Raw genomic sequence first — 21,639 nt, 5'->3', positions numbered from 1 at the left:
AAACGGCATTCCATAAATAAGTGCAATGGCAATTTAGAAATGCAAAAATAGAGAAGTTTCCAAATACCTTTCTTTAATCAAAACTTTAATCTTTTTCAGTATCTCCTACAATTGCTGGTGTAGATAGTAACGGCAGTCCTGAAGATGTCATTGTCATCCTCAACAGCCCCACGTCCCTGGTCTGTGAAGCATATTCATATCCTCCAGCTACCATCACCTGGTTTAAGGACAGAGCTCCTTTAGAATCCAGCCGAAATATTCGTATTCTTCCAGGTAATTAATGAACCTCAGATGCTCAAGGTGCATCTGTGTCATCTACTGTAGAAAAGAATTGTCAATTAATTTTTATTAACGTGCCTGTGTTGTCGGTTGTGCTATGTTGTATTGATATTTTAATTTCTAATTTTTTCTTAGATTATAATGTATTTTATAATCTAAAGTACTGAAAATTACTGTCTGAAATATCAGAAAACTACCAAAAAAAAAGATAAATGGCATAACATAATTAATTGCTAAGCTGTATTGTAATGTGGAATGCCAGAAAGGGTAGAAATTCATTTCTTTATTGAATTGAACCTTCAAGCAAAGTTTATATTTAGATTATGAGAGTTTAATTATTCATATTTAATACCTGAAAATATGTATATACACACACACATGAAAATAGAAATAATTAAAAAGAACTTAAGGACTTCAAATCAGTATAATATAGTGATGCAGCCACATCAATGTTTAGCTATTGTGAATTGATCTTCTATAGACTATGGAACCAACCTAGGGGTCCCTCAATAGATGAATAGATAAAGAAAATGTGATATATATATATGCACAATAAAATAGTACTCAGCTTTAAAGAAGACTAAAAGTATGGCATTTGCTAGTAAATGGTTGGAGTTAGAGAATAGAATGCTAAGAGAAATAATCCAATCCCATAAAACCAAAGGCCAAATGTTTTCTCTAATATGTGGATGCTAATTCACAATAAGATGGAGGAGGGGGTACTAGGGAAGAATAGTGTTATGTTAGATTAGATAGAGGGAAGTGATAGGAGAGGAAGGGAGGGGATGCAGGGATAGGAAAGATAGTAGAATGAAACAGGCATTATTATTACTGTATGTATATATGTGACTACATGACCAATATAATTCTGCAACATGTACACTCAGAAAAATGAGAAATTATATTCCATCTATGTATATCAAAGTGCATAAATGCATTCTATTACCATATATAATAATTAAAACAAATTTTAAGAATTTTTAAAAAGAAATAATTAAAAGTAGAAGGACTGGCTTTAAGAAATTTACAGTTTTATGTAGAAAAGAGATAATAAGTGTGAAAAACAACTAATGATATGAATCTATTATTAATTATGGGCTATGAATAGTAAGGGGTATGAAAAACGGGATAGTGAAGTTTTGTAAAAATTCAAAAGAAGATATAGTTACCGTGGGCAGAAATGGCTACCGTGGGCCAACTTTATTGCTTAGTCAGAACATGAACCCAACTTCAGAGAAAGTTCTAGAATTTACTTAATTGGCAGGGAGTTGGGAGTTTTAGATCCATCTGGATGACTAGTGTGAGAAAGATAGGAAACAAGACCAGTCTGGCCATCTGCAAGCAGTAAGCAGCCTTCTCACCCTTTACTTGAAGGGAGACGTTGCATGCACTTGTGCTGGGAGAGAAGGGCAGCAGTAAGGTCGGCAGGAAGGTGGGAGCCATGTTCTGAATGCCTGGAATCGAAAGTTTGACTTGATCCTTTACATAGTTGAAAACCATTGAAGATTTTTAGGGAGGAAGGGGCCATAATAAAAATTGTACTTTAGCACCATTCGTCTCTAAGAAGAGGTCGGATAAATGACAGAAAGAAGATCAAGGCAGAAACCTATTTTTTGAGGAGAGTGAAATAAGGATTTAGCTTGAATGATGTCCAGAGGAATGGGAGTGTCAGAAAGGGCATGAGAGTCACCACTACAGAGGACCACTAGGGAACTTGGTGACTGTCCTTACCCACCATTCAGTGCCCATCTGCATTGCAGTTTGTTCTTAAATGTCTACCAGACAACTGGCTTGTTTAGGAAGAAATGTGTTAACAATAAAAACTAAAATCCTACATACTTTGCCACTGTGATGTCAGAAATTCTTTAACATTTCATGTTTTTTTGTTTTGTTTTGTTTTGTTTTGTTTTTTTTTTTTTTTTAGGAGGTAGAACTCTGCAGATCCTCAATGCACAGGAGGAAAATGCTGGAAGATACTCTTGCGTGGCCACTAATGAGGCCGGGGAAATGATAAAGCACTATGAAGTGAAGGTCTACAGTAAGTTCCAAAAGAACAGATTGATATCTTTCTAACTTTTCTAACTTTCTCAATTCTGTTTTTCATTATGGGTTCCTAATTATTTATACTGATCACTAATGACTCTTGTTTATCCAGCTTGCTTCATTAAGGATGGAAGTTGAACTAAGCATTGTGCCCATGACCTCAATTGCTTAAAGATGTGAAGAGCCCCCTCAATTAGCTCACTACCTTCTTGTTGAAGACCTTGTCTGTGACACTTCCTTAAATTTCTCTATTTTTCCTTCTGACCTACTCTCTGGGCTGAGTTATAGTAATTCCATGTGCAAAGCCTTTATTTAAGCGGACATGACTTAATTCATAGCCCAAGATGAGATCATCAGTGATTTGGGCCTATTGCAATGTACGTTGACCTATAAATACAAGGGAAAGCTAATACTGCCATTAATAGGATCCACATTTCAGGATTTTCTTCCTGTTTTTACAAAGAAAGTATTTTTCTGATGGTCATTTGTTCTTTGACTCGGTACCTAAATGAACAATAAAATGCATTTTATGGGGCGTGCTTGGACAGTGTCTGTGGACCTGGATCCAATGAAACTAACTGTTCTGTAAAGGACATTAGCCTCCTTGGCAGTTTTATAACAAAGGGAGAAGGATACTTTCCTTGGCATTTGGTATCTGAAAGCTACTACCGTTTGATAAAATGCTAACATAGGTGCTGAGTGAAAGGGCAGCATAGGAAATGCCTTTGTCATTCTCTTGGTTTGTTGGTAAGTGAGCCTCATCCTGATTTCTTAGTATTCTGTGTATTTATAAAAGTACCAACGTTTAATTCTTTCATATTCATTTCATGCAGTTCCTCCCATAATCAATAAAGGGGACCTTTTGGGACCAGGTCTTTCCCCTAAAGAAGTAAAGATCAAAGTAAACAACACCCTGACCTTGGAATGTGAAGCATATGCGATCCCCTCTGCCTCCCTCAGCTGGTACAAGGATGGACAGGCCAGTCACAACTATTTTTATTTGCTGATGATTTCTTAAAGAGTAAATAAGTCAATTTAAAAGGGGGTGGAGCATAAGCAACTCAGAGAATCATTGTGACCTTAAAACTAGAAAACCCCATTCTCCCAAAATCTAAAACTGCCAAGAACTAAAAAAAAAAAAAAAAAAAAAAAAAACAAAATTCCCTGAACCATGCTCAACAATGTTGGTATTATACCCTCACTGGAAAGCTTGCAGGATTGTTTTGTGTACATTTCAGTTGACTGAAAACCTGTCCCCAGCCCCACACTGGAGAAGTTCAGGAACGTGTTTCTGTTCTGTGGCTTCACAAAGTAAACTTTCTAGGGAAAAAATGCATATGTGGTGCTAAGTCAGGTTGGAATAATGGGTATAACGGGAATACAGAATGTATTGAGAACTTTCTCTAAACATCTTTAACTCTTATTAAAGGTAACATTTTTAATATTCCAAGATAAAGAAAACGTAGGCTAAAGGAACTGAGGAAGGACCCAATACAGTTACCTGGGGGCAATGAGAAGGATTACATAAAAAGCAGCTCATTCAGTTCTGTGCTCTCACTCTCGGGCCACACACCCTATTTACATTCATCCATGCATGTTATAAAGACATGTGCTGGTGTTCTTGGGCCAAAATAGACGTTTAGCTGCTGTTAACAATTCTTAATACAGATGTGAAATAGCTAAGCTGCTGTTTATTCTGTTTTACACATAATCAACCAAATGGTCAGTTAAATTACACTTGTACTTCAGGTCATAGTCATGATTTAAGATGCAGGAAAGATTTAGCTTTATTTTCTCAGATCCCAGATGAATTTTACAATACTGGCAGCTAGGGGAAAAAAATCATCTCATATAAGCAAGTTTCATCTGGAAGCCATTGCAAAAGGAAAACTATAGAACTCCCACCATGTTCTGTTTATAGTTTCTTTTCTGACTACAAACATACTCCATGGTATAATACCAATTCTATATAAGTTTACTTGGAAACAATTCCTTTCTCCTTCAAAGTGGTGTTAATATTTTTAAATTATTTCTTAAGCCTTCTCATCCCTTTTAGTTCCCACACCTATATGCTCATACACAAACACATATACACAGAAACATGGATAAAGACTAGAATTACAGTAGAAATAAAGTTTTTTAACGTCATTGTAAATAGTTAAATTACAATTTCAAATTCTGACTCTGGAATGATCAAATTATGATGCTTTAAACTGCTAAAGTTTTCATGACTTGGGATTTGTTCCCTACTATATGAATAAGAAGTACTGTTTCTACTTTATTTTCTATATCCTTTATTTTGTTATTTCTTCAGACAAGCAATGCTGCTTGTGAAGCATTGTTTTTGTTGTTGTTGGTTTGTTTTGGGGTACCAGGGATTAAATTCAGGGGCACCTGACCACTGAGCCACATCCCCAGCCCTATTTTTTGTATTTTATTTAGAGACAAGGTCTCACTGAGTTGCTTTGCATTTTGATTTTTGCTGAGGCTGGCTTTGAACTTGAGATCCTCCTGCCTCAGCCTCCTGAGCCACTAGGATTGCAGGTGTGCACCACTGTGCCCAGCTGAAGTATTGTTTTTGAAAGGAAAAAAAAAAACATGAGAAATATTTGCATTTGCAGTAGTAACCACAATAAATTTTGAAAGAATCTTTGACTTTTATTTATGCAGGCTCTAAAGTTTTTATTTTAACATAGAAAATTTAAACTATGCTTTTTATGTGTTATAAGGTTAATAATGATTCATTGCATCCCAAATTGTTTATTAAGCAAGTATTTTTTTTTCAGACATAGTTTTAGGTGCAGGGGATACTGCTTTAAAAGAAATAGATAAAAAATCTCTATATAAGTTTGAAGGAAGCAAAAACTAAACAAACGAGTAAAACACAGAATGTGTCAGCAAGGGTAGGTGTCATGGAGAAAACTCCGTCAAGGAGAAGATACCCAGTGTGGGAAGTGTTATCCTTTATTGAAATAGAAAAGGCCTCTGTGATAAGGTGGCCTTTGAGCAAATACCCAAAGACAATGAAGGGAGCAGACATAAGATTTCAGAGAAGAAATATTCCAAAGTAGAGTGTGTAGCCAGAACAAAGGCCCTGAGACATTTGGACTGCAGTGCAGTAACCAAACACAGAAGATGTGATCCAAAGAACAGCGAGGTGCCAGGTCTCCTGCCTCCTGTGCCAGTGTGCCCATGTCCTGTGAGAATGCCTAATGGGAAAGAGTGAACGCAGAATGACTGATATGATGAGACATGCTAGGGCAGACTTAAGGTTTCAAAAAGGTTACATTGGCTTCTGTAGTTGCAGGATAGAGAGTCCAGCTCTGAAGGTATTAGAGTGGTCCAGAAGATAGGTGGTGCTTGGGCCACAGTGGTAGCAGGATGTGGAGTGTGAAGGAAAGAAATGAGTCCAGGATTTTGAATGACATCATTAGGAGAGTGAGATTGGAGAGAAGAAGAAATGCAAAGATGTAGCTCTGGAGTACTCCCATGTTTGGAGGTTGAGGAGTAGGAAGTGTTGCATCTCAAAAGATGAGAGGGAGAAAGTATTTCAAAATGAAGATGGGTTGAGCTATGTCAAATACTGCTGAACAGGTAAAATAAAGACTTTGAATTGGCCAATAACTCTAACAATGTGGACATCACTGGTGACCTTGGCAAGTGTTTTGGGTCAAGTAGAGATGACAAAAATTTGATTGGATCAGATTCAAGAAAAGGTGAAGGGAAAGAAATTGGAGACGGCAAGTGAGCAAAACATTTTAAAATTAGTTGACTATAAAGGGCCATTGAAAATGGTAGGAATAGGTTGCCGCGAAAGAGAATTTTTTTCAATATTGAAACTCTTCAGAGGAATGAAATAAATCGGTGATGATGCAAGTGAGAGAGGACCCAGATAGTGGAGGAATGTCCTTGGAGGAGACCAGGGGAGTCCCAGAATGGACAGAGACTAGTCTTCATCAGAGTTACAGTTTTTCCAGTAGAGCGAAATAAAGGGAGAAGGGACAAGAGAGTTGAAGGGTTATAAAAAGAGTGATAATCGTGGTAGACCTTTTCTGGCTAAGAGGAGAGTGCAGATTTCGAATGAGCAGCAGTGAATGATTGCAAGGTTCTCCTAGGGGGTCAAAAATTATTGGAGCTGGGATACTTCCGGAAATGAATTAAAGTTAGGTGGTGGTAGTCAAAGAGTAAGAACTTGAAACTGATTTATTAAGTGATGAACTGCATGGTGTCTTAGAGGATTTATGAGAGTACCTAATGTTAACATTATTATAATTGGATCACAGCCGCTGAAATCAGATGATCATATTAATATTGCTACAAATGGACACACGCTTCAAATAAAAGAAGCTCAAATATCAGACACTGGAAGATACACTTGCGTAGCATCTAACCTAGCAGGTGAAGACGAGTTGGATTTTGATGTGAATATTCAAGGTAATACTAATGTTTATTGTATAAAGCTTAATTTACATTATCTGTCAAAACAATGCAATAGAGATTTGGCTTGGTTTATTTTAAATAGTTTTATTTCTGTTGATAGTAACATAAAATCATTATTGAAATTTTGAAATTAAGGGAGAAGGACATAATGTCATCTCTCAGAATGACTTCTGTTATTTTTGTCTTTCTTCTGCTATTTGTTTAAATGTATACTTCATTTACAGATTTGGATCACATAATACAGACCTCTCTATTACATTAACATTTATCTAACATTTTTTCATGACATTTTTAAAATGGCATTTACATGAAAGACAGAAAAGCAATAAAGAGCAAAACTCACACAGTTAGACTTTGAATTAGATGGTAATTACAGCCAAGTGGACAAGTTACCTAAATATTTTAGGCCCCCATTTCTCACTTCTAAAATGTATGCCTTGTAGAATTGCAGTGATTACCAAATGAGTATTCACTCATTTGTAAGCTGTCATTAAAATGATTGAGAAATGATGCCTGCTCTGATTCTGGTTGATATTGACATTCTGGAAATTACTACTCTATATGGGTTTGTTTTGTTTTCTGTGCTGGGAATGGAACTTAGGAACTTATGCATGCTAAACAAGCCCTCTACTACCGAGCTACACTCTAGCCTGGAACATGATTTTGAAGAACTCTGCCCGTTTTCATCAGTTTATCATCCAAATATTTATTTAACCAGATTCCCATTGTTGAACATTTGGGTTATTTCCATGTTTTCAGTAATCACAAATAACACTACATTGAATATCAGTATCCATACAACTTTTGCACATTTTTGATTTTTCATAAACTTCTAAAAGTGGAAATTTTAGATTAGATGTTATATATATTTTTTAATGCTTTTTATGTACAGGCAAATTGCCTTCAAGAAAGTTCAAACTTATTTCCAGAAAAGCATGAAAACATCCTGCTATGATCGTATTCCTTAGCCCTACTACTCCTAAGAGCGGGTCCCTTTGTTGTACAAGTGCCAGAGCTCTTTATAGGGAGAGCAGAGCACTAGAGTAGCCTTCTGAGCCTCATATTTCTTGTTCTTTCATATGTGAACCAACTCTGAGTTTCTCCACTTCTTTGTGTGGCTAAGTGCATTGGTAGGTGCCCAAGTACTTGAAAATATTTTTATGTTGCCTAACTTATTACATTTACAAATCACTCTGGTCAAAATACGGTCGAAATCTTTGCTTAATGAATTGACAAGTGACAGTTCACACGTAACCAAAACTTAATTCATTCCCTCCATAGTTCCTCCAAGTTTTCAGAAACTCTGGGAAATTGGAAATATGCTAGATACCGGCAGGAATGGTGAAGCCAAAGATGTGATCATCAATAATCCCATTTCCCTCTACTGTGAGACAAATGCTGCTCCTCCTCCTACACTGACCTGGTACAAAGATGGCCGTCCTCTGACCTCAGGTGATAGAGTATTGATTTTACCAGGTAGGTAAAGATTTCTATGAACAAAGTAAAGGTATAAGTCCATGCCAAATATGTCTCTTCTCTTTTACTAAGTAAATGAATTAGACTCTCTGTTCATGTAATTTAACTGACAGTCCCTTGAGTGCCACTGGTATGCATATACTTCAATCTAGGACAGTCTAGCCTGAGAATTTGACAATAGCATAGAACACTTTTGTAAATTTTTCAATCTACTACAGGATCATTCTACCAACTTACAAAAGTCCTTCGGCTTCTTCATGCCTCCTTTTCTCTATTAGTACATTGAGATAATGTTTGGTTTCTGTATATTACTAATCTAAATCTAGTGCATATTTGCAAATAGTTACTATTCAATTTATTAAATGCATTTATCATAAATAAATGGTTAAGAATAATTTCAAATATTTTAGTCATTACATGGTTTGTTGATGGAAAAGAGGTTAAGAGTGTTGAGGAATAATATTTTGAAGGCTTCTCAAAATATCAGGACATGTCAGAACTCATCACATCATACACTTAAGATCAGTGCACTAAATAAATATATGTGAATTTGACCTCAGTTAAGTAAAAGAATATCTTGAAAATTTTTTTTAAATGAAAGTAGACTAAATAGGTATGACAACTATACGTAATATGGGATCCTAAACTGCAAGTGGGTCTGCGGAAAAAATGGCTGTAAATTTATTGCAAATATTGCAATACTAATGAAATTTGAATATAGAATATGAATTCGAGAGTAGTGTTGTATTCATTTTAATCTTACTACTTTTGATTATTGTGCTAGTGTTATGTAAGGAACTACCCTTATTGTGAAATACAGATTATGATGCCTCCGGCTTACTCTCAAATGGTTTAGAAAAAGATAAAATGTATACAACAAAAAATAAAGCAGAGTATAAATAACTAGTGGGCATAGGTGAAAGTTTTTATATAATTATTGCAACTTTTATCCTAGTGTAAATTCTCAACATGATAAGTCTAAATACACACACAGCTAGCTATTCTTTCAATATTGTATGCATGATATTGCACATAATCATATGTAATAATAGTTCACTTTATACTTTCACATCCCCAAATATTACTTTCTCAAATGAATACTTGTAGGATACAATAAGCATCATTTAAAATATTCATATTTTATAAAAGCACAAGGTCGCTGTTTATTTCTCAGGAGATCTGATTCATATTTCAATATTGTATCACTTTTGATAATGTAGTATTTGTTAAGAAGATGGTTGGTATCTGAAATTAAAAGTGGATGATTGGTTGAAGTAGGAACATTAAAAGAAAATGCAAGGAAATCATTAGGTGTGAAAAATTAATCATATCTCTATTTATGAGCTGTGTTCACCCTGAGATTTAGAACAGTAAAACATACTATGGTGTTTTTAGGAGGGCGAGTGTTGCAGATTCCCCGGGCTAAAGTCGAAGATGCTGGGAGATACACATGCGTGGCTATGAATGAAGCTGGAGAAGATTCCCTGCAGTATGATGTCCGTGTACTCTGTGAGTTTGTTTTCTTTTGTCTCTTATGAATTCTTTCACTCAAAACAATTTTTCAGGAACTAATGTTTGCAAGATGTTACCCTAAGCACTCTGGAGACTATAAGATAATCAGAAACTGAGAGCTCGTCCAAGGAATGAATTGTCTTCTATACAAATTGAGAGTACATTAGTCAGTCCTCCTGGGATATCAAATAACAAAATGGCTTAAACAAAGAGAAAGGGAGAGAGAGAGAGAAATTATTCAGTCATGAATCTCAGAGCAGAGCTGTCATGTCTGGCTTCTGTGGTTTTAAAAAGATCAACAAGATTTGACCTTTCTTTTCTTCTTTTTTTTTTTTTTTTTGACTTTGTTTTCAGTGCAAAGAGCAGTTTATAAAGAAAGCCTGAAAAGGATAGAAGAGAGAAAACACTAAAATTCAAAATTGATTTGACATGAAATGCCTGCTGGTCTCCATGTGGCAGGCACTGTGCTAGGCACTGAGGAAACAGTAGAGCCAGCATCAGTAAAAATAATAACCATCAGTGTGGACATATTCATTCAATATAATGTTAAGATTCTGTTATGTACTTTGTGGCACTGGTTACTTTATTTACAGAATTTCAGTTTAATTGTTGGAGACCCAAATACCACAAGGCTGCATGTACATTAAACATGGCCATCTTCCCTGATGGCTAACCAAGATGGTATATTTTAACAGAGTGAAACAAAAAAAGGACTAAACTTTTAAAACAAAAGAATGATTATTCGCTTTGAAAATATTTATGTTTATAAAAGCAGCTGACACATATATTCCTAGTTCAATTAACATTTCAATTTTTGAAAAATTCTCTGAGTAATATGATTTTTCATACTGGCATGTAATTCTATGGTATTCTTTTTTAAATGAGAATGAATATGTTCGGAAATCTAGAACAAAACTTCTCAACTCTAGAGTGCCTAAGGATCACCTTGGAGAGCTTACTAAAAATGAATTCTTAGAGATGCCTATTGAGGAGGTCTGGTTGAGGCCCAAGAATTTGTATTTCTAACTAAGCTGCTGGTGATGCTAATGCTGATCCGACTCTTCTTGAAGCTGAAAAATAGACTTTGAACGGTCCAGATGTATCCCTTATAAGTAAGACCAAATATGAACATTTCAAATATACTTTAAAAGCTATAATTAATCTTAAATATTGATTTGTACAGATGCTTCTTATATGTATACTTGAAATCCCAGAAGGCATAGTGGGAGAAGCAAAGAGAAAAGCAAGACAAGATGTTTTGGGAAAGATCTCGAACTGAGCTAAGTGGGAATGATACTGTTAGAGGATTTAGCCCAGCATAGCTAAGACAGGAATGAGAGTAACCCAAACCCAAATACTATTGTCACCATCCACATTCCTTGAGGATTGTGGTTTCTCCTTCAAGATTTGCTTCTCTGTTATCATATCAAGCTTTGTTTTTAGTGCATTATAGTTACAATTATACTGTGGCTCATTTTGATGTTTTCATAAGTGCATATAACATAGTTTTCTCATTTCAATCACCAGTACTGTCCACCTCCTTTGCCACCTCACTCACCTGATCCCCTTCCTCTAATGTATTAATCTTCCTCCTATTTACCTGTTTCTTAATTGATGCATTATAGTTATATATAAAATTGGAATGCACTGTGATATATTCATACATGCTTCTAGCGTAATTCGGTCAATTTCATTCTCTAGTTCTTCCCCTTTCCCTCTCCTCCTCCACTTGTACTCTGCTGATCTCCCTTGTATTTTCACAAGATCCCCACTCCCCTTTTTTTTAATTCCTTTTTTCTCTCTCGCTTCCACATATAAGAGAAAACATTCTGCCCTTAATCTTCAGAGTCTGGTTTTTTTCCACTTAGCATGCTATTCTCCCATTCCATCCATTTACCCTCAAATGACATAATTTTATCTTCCTGTGGCTAAGTCGAACTCCATTGTGTATATATACTACATTTTCTTTATCCATTCCTCTATTGATGGGTGTGTAGATTGGTTCCATAACTTGGATATTGAGGATTGTGCTGCAATAAGCATTGGTATGCATGCATCATTGTAATATGTTGATTTTAGTTCTTTTGGATAAATACCAAGGAGTGAGAGGGCTGAGTCATATGGTGGTTCCATTCCTGGTCTTTTGAGGAATATTTATACTGCTTCCCAAAAGGTCATGCTAATTTGCAGTCCCACCAGCAAGGCTTAAGTGTTCCTTTTGCCCCATCCTCAGCAGCAATTATTGTTTAAAGCTGTTAGAGAACTCGAATGATTTAGAAAAGCCCTTGTTGCCTGTCAATATCTTCGTTGCAATCATTTGTTAGTGCCACCAGTTATCAAGGGAGCAAATCGTGATCTCCCTGAAGAGGTCACTGTGCTGGTGAACAAGAGTGCCCTGTTGGAGTGTTCATCCAGCGGCAGCCCAGCACCCAGGAATTCTTGGCAAAAAGATGGACAGCCCTTGCTAGAAGATGATCATCATAAATTTCTATCTAATGGCAGAATTTTACAGGTAAAAGTAAAAATCTCATTTCAAAACACTTTTTATTTTGTACATTGTAATAATTGCCTCGGATTTTTAAAAATAATTTTATTAGTTTATAAGTGTTGTGTGTGTAAAGAACTTCAAGAATATCCAACTAAAATTCTTCTTTCCCATTTTATTCCCACTGTCAGAAATCATCACTGTTAACAGTTTGATATGAATTTTTCTAGAAACTGTTTCTACGTGTACATGATATAGTCTTTGTGTTAAAAGCCACAATATTAAAAAAAAAAAAAAACTCATTACTGCCATCCTTTCTGTTACATATTTCCTGGTGATAAAATTCTGTGGTGTAACATTCACTATATATTAAAATGTGTCCTTATTAACAAGTAATAATGGAAACCACATGAATATACTGGATTGTTGTTTATTAATGGGTGTTTCTATGTTTTTCTACTCAAGTGTCCTAAAAGAAAACTAGACATGTGTAGAAATAACAATTCTTTTGTAAATACATGTTTTAGGTTACTGCTTGAGCGTAATAAACAACAGTGTATTGACCCTCAAGAATCTAAGCATAGCTATCAGCATATCCGACACAGAGGACATATGTAACAGAGTTCTTTATGCAAAAAGGCTCACTGCCTGTCACTCAAATTATTATCTAAGTATCATGAATATTTCTACTTGATTATCACACATCCTCTGCCAAAATGTTTAAATTTTTTGTGTCTAAAGTCAAAAGATACATAGATGGATGGATAGAAATTTCTGCATACTACAATAAAGAAAATATACTGCTATATTAGCTAACTATTGCTGTGTAAAACAAACCACTCCAAAACTTAATGATTTGAAATAAGCATTTATTTAGCCCATGGTCTGCTCATTGCCTATGTGATGTTCCTGGTGTCATCTGGGCTTACTCAAATGTCTACACAGAGTTGCGGATTGATGCCATGGCTCTATCTTGTTTGACCTCTTACACATATTCAGAGCCTCAAATGCAGTAACTGGGCTGATTCTGATACACTTGATTACAGTGTCCAGCAAGCCAGTCATGGCTCCATCACACAGTGGTGGGACAACTCTAAAGATTGACCAAAAAGCCATCATCAGCATCAGTATGCACAAAAAATTCATTTTCTTATGTTCATCTGATATTAACTCGATAGAATATATATTGTATATTCTTTTAAATGACAAATGTTACAAGTTGCTTCATTTAAATTCTAGTAGTAACAATTTCTTTGTCTCCTTAGATTCTAAATACTCAAATAACAGACATCGGCAGGTATGTGTGTGTGGCTGGGAACACCGCTGGAAGTGCCAAAAAATATTTTAACCTCAATGTTCATGGTAAGAGCTCAGTTCTAAAATCATCTGTTAGGGATGCTTGAAAAGGCAGGGAAGCCACGTTCTGCATTATATAACTTATTTCCTGTAGTTAACTTGATCAATATGTGGAGCCGGCATTCATTCAATCTCCTTTCTTCTTCCTACTGTAGCTAGTAGGATTTATAAAGTACAAAACTTCTAGGAAGGCCATTTTTATGTTTTTTCAGTCCCTCAAGAGAAAGCAATTAGTCCTTCATAGGTGAAAGTAAAATAAAAATTTGAAATCTGAAATACTGCAAGTTTAGTGCAGGTAGAAACAAATACAGATTTTCTATCATAAAAATGTATCTACTAGGCCTGATTGGAACCAGTTTTGGTCCTCAACTGCAGAATTTATATTGAGTTACATCTTCCAATACCTAACATCCTTCCTGGAGAGGAGAGAAATCACTTTTCAGAGTTAAATTAATTCCTTAAAAATCACCACCACACCTAATTCATCTGTGAGACTTAGACTTAAATTCTCATATGTGCTAAAAACTCCATAAATATATATGAAATCCATAAGCATACATATACAAAAATTATATTTTTTTCTAAAAAAGGCATTGTTTGTCTACCGCAAAAGAATAATTTTATGTTCATGAGATGCAGCTGCTTCCATTAAATTAGAAATGATAAAATTATTATAAAAGATTCCCTTTGCATGAGTTATATATTATGAGTATGTTATGTGAGCAATATATATAATCTGTATATATTATATAATGACATATATAAGTATATGCATATACATATATAATTTTAGCTTATTTGTAAATACCTGACATTTTCATGAAAAAAAATTTCTTCAAAAGACTTTTCTTTAGCATGGTGGACTTTTTTTTTTTTTTAACTCTGATATATAGGGAGTACTAATACCTACCAAAGTTTGCTGTTTGTGAAACATTTGTCTTTGTATTTCCAGTGTTTAGCACAGGGAATAACACATTATAGGTGCTTAATAATTTACTGTGATATATAAGGAGTATTAATACCAACCAAAGTTTGCTGTTTGTGAAACACTTGTCTTTTATTTCCAGTGCTTAGCACAGGTTGGGTGCTTAATAAATATCTTTGATGGTTTTTTTTAAATGAGTAAATCTGACCAAAACAGAAGCACATGTGTTACTAATTCCAAGTGAATTAAGCAAATATAATTCATGTAAAAGTACACTTTCTAATCTGTAAAGTGCAGTAGAATAAATATTGAAAAATAAAAATGTTGATTATATTTCCAGTTCTTCCAGGCTGTATTTCTCTTCCTGTGTGATCAAAAGCATCTTGTAAATACCCCAAAGATCGTAGCTGCATAGATTGCCCTGTGTTATAATTCTGTATCTGTATCTTTGCCGCTATCCCAAAGCCTTCTACATACTCTAGGCAAATGGCCATGTCCTACTCACCTTGGTTTTCCTAAACCTGGAATGGTGTCTGTAGTCAAAGTAGTTGCTAAATAAATGCTTCTCATTTATTCTCTTCCCTTCACATTCTTGGCCTCTTATTAATATGCAGATGAAACACCTGAAGGGAGAGCAAGATTTAAGTGGAAGTCTAATCCTTTACTTAGGGGGAAATAATTTAAATTATTTTCACTTAAAAACGATACCACATCTCCCTCTATGCCTATGCTGGCTTCTTTTGTGTGCTCACCTTCCAAGTGCCAAAGATTAATCTGACTCTAGATGCTGCCCATTGCATTCTAAAACATTACCATCTCTTCTCTTTCTCTTAAATAGTGAAATTCTCACTCTTTACCAGCTCCTTTCAAAGAATACATAAATTTGTCTCTTCCATCTTAAGAACAAAATGACTCTCTTAGACTTAATATTTCTCTCCAGCTGCATCCCTCACTTTCTCCCCTATTTCAAGCTTCCTTAGTGGCTGTGTATATGGATGTATATATACATATGTGTATATATGTATATATCCATTTCCTCACCCTGCTTCCTCCTCCCACCCGGCCTTCCATGTTTCACCTTCAGGACTTGACTTAACCTGATCACTGGTTTTGTATTAAAAAGTCCAACAAGTCCTCTCCTGGCTGCATTTTTCTTCCTTCTGACCTTCTGACATTCTTGGCCACTGTCTTTCTCATAAATTCTCCTCCTTGGGCTTCTTGGACATCCACGCTCTTGTTTATATCTTCCTTTCCAACCTCTTGTTCCCAGTGGCCTTGGCCAGTTCCTCCCCCTCTACCGGATCATTGCACTTTAGTTCTCCAACTCCTGGGCACTGTTCTGTGCCTGCTCTTTTCCTAGGAGGTCTTGACCCCTCCCAGGCTTCAGTTTCTATGTGAAAAATAGTTTTCAGATTTTATCTTTGGCCAGAGCCCTCTCGAAAACTCTAAAGCCTTTTGTTCAAATATCTACTTCTTATTGACATAAATGTCTAAAAGTGACCCTAAAATGAAACTCATAATCTTTCCTCAAATATGTATTCCTCTTCCAGAGAGCTGTGTCTCAGGAAAGGTACCACATCTGTCCCTAGTTGAAACTACAATGATGATGTCATCCCTGCCAACTTTCACTCCTTTTAAGCCTTGCCACAATGAGTTCTGATGATCTACTGCAGAGTGTTGTGGGGTGCGCTCACTTTCATAAATATTTCTAACACCATCCTCAACTCACTGACATAATGGTTTGTAGATGTTACGGTGGTAGTATCCTAACTGGCCTTTCTGTGGGATACCTGCAGCCTTCTAATCAGTTATCTCAACTGTCGCAAGATTGATGTGGTGGGGTTTATTTATGTTTTTATTTTTTAATGCTTTTATTAGTGTATTATGGTTATACATAATAGCTGGGTTCATTTTAAGATTGATAACTTTAAATTATTTTTTTTTTGTCTATACCATTTTTCTGCTTCCCATTCCTTAGGTTATGTTTCAGCATTCTTGATGATGTGCAGAAAACCCTAGAGGATCTGATCTTTGCTTAGACCTTTAATGCTGTGCATTCCAACCTTTCCTTGCTCTTCAAACTCTGTTCTTATTAGACTTCTGGGTGTCTTGGTCTTTCCCCCATTTGGATCATTGTATGTACTCGGCCTTCATTCTGGAAAACATGCTCATTTTCTTTTACTTATTCCTGATGATATTTTAATTATCTTCATAAATGTCCCTTTCTCCTCCTGATTGCCAAACTAGATTACTTCCCTGTTAATGCCCTGATCTTCTGATTGACACTCATCATACTTATGATTACCAGGCAGCATAAAACAGTGGCTGAGAATGAGAGCTGTAGAGCCAGACTGCTTACCTTCCAAACCTGTCTCTTCCAGTAACTAGCTGTGAATCCTTAACAAGATGCCAACCTCTGACTCAACTTTTTCATTCATAATATGAGGATAAGAATTATATCTAACATACAAGGTGTGTGAGGATTCAATGGGATGAAGTGTTTTAAGTATTTAAAACAGTGTTCAGCACAACACAGCTACTCAAAAAATGTTATGGTTTAGTGTCTGTCATTACCATCAAATTATTAACCCCATTATCACAAAATTACTACCTGTTCCACATTGTACTGTCTAGCACTAAGCGTGAATACAGCAAACATTCAATAAATGTTTGATACATTAAGAAATTAAAATCATAATTACTGGGTAAAAAATAAATACTTGCATAACCTTTTAAGAAGTGATTTTTCTCTCTTTGATGTTTTGTTTTTGATGTTATTTAAAGACCTCAGTCTTAATAAAACTGCATGTAATCAAATGTTAGTTTCATACTTTAATTCATGTCTCATGTTTCATTGATCTAAGATCCATTTTTATTTTTATTTGCTAACCTATCCATTCATTCATTTTTACACCCCCTTCTTGCTCCTCTTCACAGGAAACCATTCAAATGTATGATTCTATGTTTTCCGTTTGTTATTCTTATCAAGTATCAATTATTCTATATCACATATTATTCTGTTTTATTCCACCTTTTATCTGAACTGCTTTTTTTAAAAAGAAACATTATTTTAAAAAAATTTTGCTTATCTTAAGTTATATTGATTTACACTATAAAAATATTATGTGACTTATTGATAAACAGATACCCTAAAGTTAAATTTATACTCTATTGTTACTATCACAAGAAGAGAAAAGCATTAAGTAGGCTATAGTATTTTTAAAAGATTATTCAAATGAACTTTAAAAAAATACCATAAGGTCTTTATTTGTACATTGACAAAACCATCTTAGGAATTGCCATCTATGTTTTAAAAATAAATATAGAATATTCTTAATTAGAAAATTCTGGTTCTTTCTTTCTGTTGGGAAAAATGAACCTGATAGACCTAAGCTTGATGAAGGCACTGAGAAATTCTAGTAAAGACAGCTGGATAACCCACAGAAGCATTAACTCAGTGCCTTCACAGAGCACAGTGGTTGGGCTAACATGGAATAAATTGGAACATGCATTTCTGACATCAGGTTTCATTTTAATATATATGCTTTTACAGTTCCTCCGAGTGTCATTGGCCCCAACCCTGAAAATCTCACCGTGGTGGTGAACAATTTCATTGCTCTGACCTGTGAGGTCTCTGGCTTTCCACCTCCTGATCTCAGTTGGCTCAAAAATGAACAGCCCATCAAGCCAAACACAAATGCTCTCATTGTACCTGGTAAGGAATTTTTTATTCTTTTTAAGGTGGGCAAAACTTTCTCATTTTCCTCTATTTTAATACAAATGGCATTTTGACTTGGTCTCTTTCTAAACTTTTGTCTTGCTCCATTTATTTTGTTCACAGAAAATGCCTCTCTTACCCATTCGAGACCATTGGGGTAAGATTATAAAGAGTTTCATGAACTCAGTGAAAATGTAGAAAAACAAGGTCTCCTCTAACAAATTATGGAATTTAAGAACAGAACAGCTTAGTAATTCTGAGTATAAATGATAAATAGCACTTTCATTTTATTAACCACTGGTTGTTTTTAATCAATCCCAACACTTCTTGAGGATGAATAGTTACATAGGTAGGTAGATAAATAGATAGATAATAGACAATAGTACAGTCAGATTAGAGAGAAAGAAACAGAAAGATAGGTGGACAGACAGATAATCTGTTGACTGCAGTTATCTCTGCACTGTGGACAATTTAAATCCTCAAACCATTTTAAGTATTTTAGCTATAGTACAATTATCATTTTCTTACTAGAACCTATCAAATAGTTTCCTTTTCCATGTCTGTTTACTAAAGAGAAAAATTTTGAGTCTCTTACTTTATAAGAAACTAAAATTGATAAAAAAGAAAGGATCAAGGAAAACTGATTCAATTATTTCATTTTAATAAATGAAATTATTCAAAATAATTTTTATTAAGGAAAATAATGTATTTTACCATTTATCTTATTGATAGTTATTAGAACAACCTCTGTTCTTCAATTTACATTGTATCTGCCCACAGGGGGTCGAACTCTACAGATTATTCGGGCCAAGGTATCTGATGGTGGAGAATACACTTGTATAGCTATCAATCAAGCTGGTGAAAGCAAGAAAAAGGTTTCCCTGACTGTTTATGGTTTGTTTTCACTCTCTTAATATTATTTCATTACTTCATTATTCATTACTTCTATCTGAGCAATTTGATAAAAAAAAATAATAATTCTTTTGTTCTTATTTACTTCCCTCAGTTCCCCCAAGCATTAAGGATCATGGCAGCGAGTCTGTCACTATAGTTAATGTAAGAGAAGGAACTTCAGTGTCCTTGGAGTGCGAATCAAATGCTGTCCCACCTCCAGTCATCACCTGGTATAAGAGCGGGCGGATGATAACAGAGTCCACTCACATCCAAATTTTAACTGATGGACAAATGCTGCACATCAAGAAGGCTGAGGTGCATCTTTTATTCTTGTTTGAGGGTTAAGACTCCCTGGTGGGGTTGCAGAAGAGATCATTGGAAGTCACATGTTCCCTTTACTACAGCCCAAAATAGTATTTATTAAAAAATACATAGTCAATGTCATTGACCCTATTTTCATTTTTTAAAAAAGCATCAGGATTGCAGAGGCTGATTAGAAGTGGGGCATTTGAGCATAAAGATGACTGATGATTTAATCTACACTCAAACAGTGTGATTGGTCATCTATAACTTAATGGAGCACATACAATAGTATCTTTTTCTTTTAGGTATCTGACACAGGCCAGTATGTATGTAGAGCTATAAATGTAGCAGGACGGGATGATAAAAATTTCCACCTCAATGTATATGGTGAGCATCTGCCTCTAATACAACTCTTTTTCCCCCCAGATATGCAAATGAAAGAAAATGTCCTGAATTAGCTTAATGAAGACACATGATTTTCTTCTGTCTTTTTATAGTGCCGCCCAGTATAGAAGGACCTGAAAAAGAAGTGATCGTGGAGACGATCAGCAATCCGGTGACCTTGACATGTGATGCCACTGGGATTCCACCTCCCACCATAGTATGGTTAAAGAACCACAGGCCCATAGGTAACACCTTTGTGCATTTTTGTGGTTGTTTTCTTTTGACTTTAACTGCTAAATAAAAAGGCTAGCACACTTTCAACATTATGCCAGAACTGTGCATCATATAAGTCTAATGTATTGACACATGAATTCATAAAATAGACTCATTGTAAAATGGTCATTCATTCTGTAAAGAGATTTTTTTCTTGCTTTTCCTTTTTTAAAAAAAAATCACATTTAAAATAAAAATACAAAAGCAAAACAAAATTTTAAGAAATATGTTTAGTAGATAAAGCAAGCTATTTGGTGAATTGTAGAGATGTCAAATATAGAAGTTTCTTTATTTTTGTTTTTCTTGGTTTCTCCCTGTAGAAAATTCTGACTCCCTGGAAGTTCACATTCTGTCTGGAGGTAGCAAACTCCAAATTGCTCGATCTCAGCGTTCAGACAGTGGAAACTACTCATGCATTGCATCAAATGTGGAGGGGAAGGCACAGAAGAATTATATTCTTTTGATTCAAGGTATGTATGTACAACTGATTTATGTTCAGTTTATTTGTTATATTCCATTTATACAACAAAATAATCTGCATTTAAAGGAATCATTAGCAATTGACTCAAAGTGTCTTTAAATCACCAAAAATACTGTCGGTTGTCAGTTCCACATTTATGAGTAAAATTCTCTTTTCATGAAAATGGAAGTAAATCAGAGAAAACAGAATAGTGGAACTTAGGAAGTTTATTTTTCCATTTTTAATAAAATTATTACCTTCCTATTATATGTATTATGTTGGATTATACTTATTTATTTAAAACTGGCATAACTTATTTGGATGCCAAGTCTGTAAATCTGTTCTTACTTGTGTAAATAAGATACAGTTCATAAACATAAAAATTTTGTTTATGCATTAACAATATATAGATACCAATCATAGGTTATGTGATCTATTTTACCAGAATTTTTCTATAATTTAGAATGTCTTAAGACTAGAGATAATGTTTGTATATAGGGCCTAGGTCCAGTGCTTGGCATATATTACACACTAATTATACAAAGTCTCTTATTAACGTTCTTACTGACTTCTTTAATATTACAGGTTTAGATATGTAGATTTGATATTTTTATCATCTTCTGCATGGCTAGGATAATATTTGGAAAGACTGTGAAGTGATGGATTAGTAAATGTGCAACAATTGATGCTCCAAGGATAAATATCCTGGTTTGTATATGATCATTTATTTGCCAGTTTCTTGGAGGACATATGCCCACCAAGGCCTCTTCCAGCTTTCCACATGACATCACTGAATGCAGATAAGAGAGGACGTGAAAAATTGGTTCCTGGGAGTGCCTGTGAGCTGCTGCCCACACATCCCTTTAACTGTAATTGTATAGGATAGGGATGTTTCTTTCTCCTTATTTCATGTTATCTTTTTTTTTCTTTTTTTTTATTGGTTATTCAAAACTTTACAAAGCTCATGACATATCATCTTTCATACATTTGATTCAAGTGAGTTATGAACTTCCATTTTTACCCCAAATACAAATTGCAGAATCACATCAGTTACACATTCACAATTTTTACATAATGCCATATTAGTGACT

The 21,639-nt window shown here is 35.0% G+C and overlaps 1 protein-coding gene across 1 annotated transcript in view; it reads left to right on the top strand.

Moving 5' to 3' along the window:
• The window catches only part of Hmcn1 (hemicentin 1), a 397,169-nt gene that overhangs the window by 286,598 nt on the left and 88,932 nt on the right, over positions 1-21,639 (top strand). The window contains exons 50-63 of the mRNA XM_076872754.2: positions 100-273; positions 2,204-2,317; positions 3,156-3,301; positions 6,606-6,756; positions 8,044-8,238; positions 9,634-9,747; positions 12,075-12,262; positions 13,501-13,597; positions 18,070-18,231; positions 19,015-19,128; positions 19,241-19,443; positions 19,737-19,818; positions 19,929-20,060; positions 20,409-20,558. Coding sequence (XP_076728869.1) covers positions 100-273; positions 2,204-2,317; positions 3,156-3,301; positions 6,606-6,756; positions 8,044-8,238; positions 9,634-9,747; positions 12,075-12,262; positions 13,501-13,597; positions 18,070-18,231; positions 19,015-19,128; positions 19,241-19,443; positions 19,737-19,818; positions 19,929-20,060; positions 20,409-20,558 — 2,022 coding nt within the window. The remainder of the gene's footprint in view (positions 1-99; positions 274-2,203; positions 2,318-3,155; positions 3,302-6,605; positions 6,757-8,043; positions 8,239-9,633; positions 9,748-12,074; positions 12,263-13,500; positions 13,598-18,069; positions 18,232-19,014; positions 19,129-19,240; positions 19,444-19,736; positions 19,819-19,928; positions 20,061-20,408; positions 20,559-21,639) is intronic.

Source organism: Callospermophilus lateralis, chromosome 13, assembly GCF_048772815.1.
Source record: "Callospermophilus lateralis isolate mCalLat2 chromosome 13, mCalLat2.hap1, whole genome shotgun sequence".
NCBI lineage: Eukaryota > Metazoa > Chordata > Mammalia > Rodentia > Sciuridae > Callospermophilus > Callospermophilus lateralis.
This window is presented reverse-complemented; position numbering and strand designations above follow the sequence as displayed.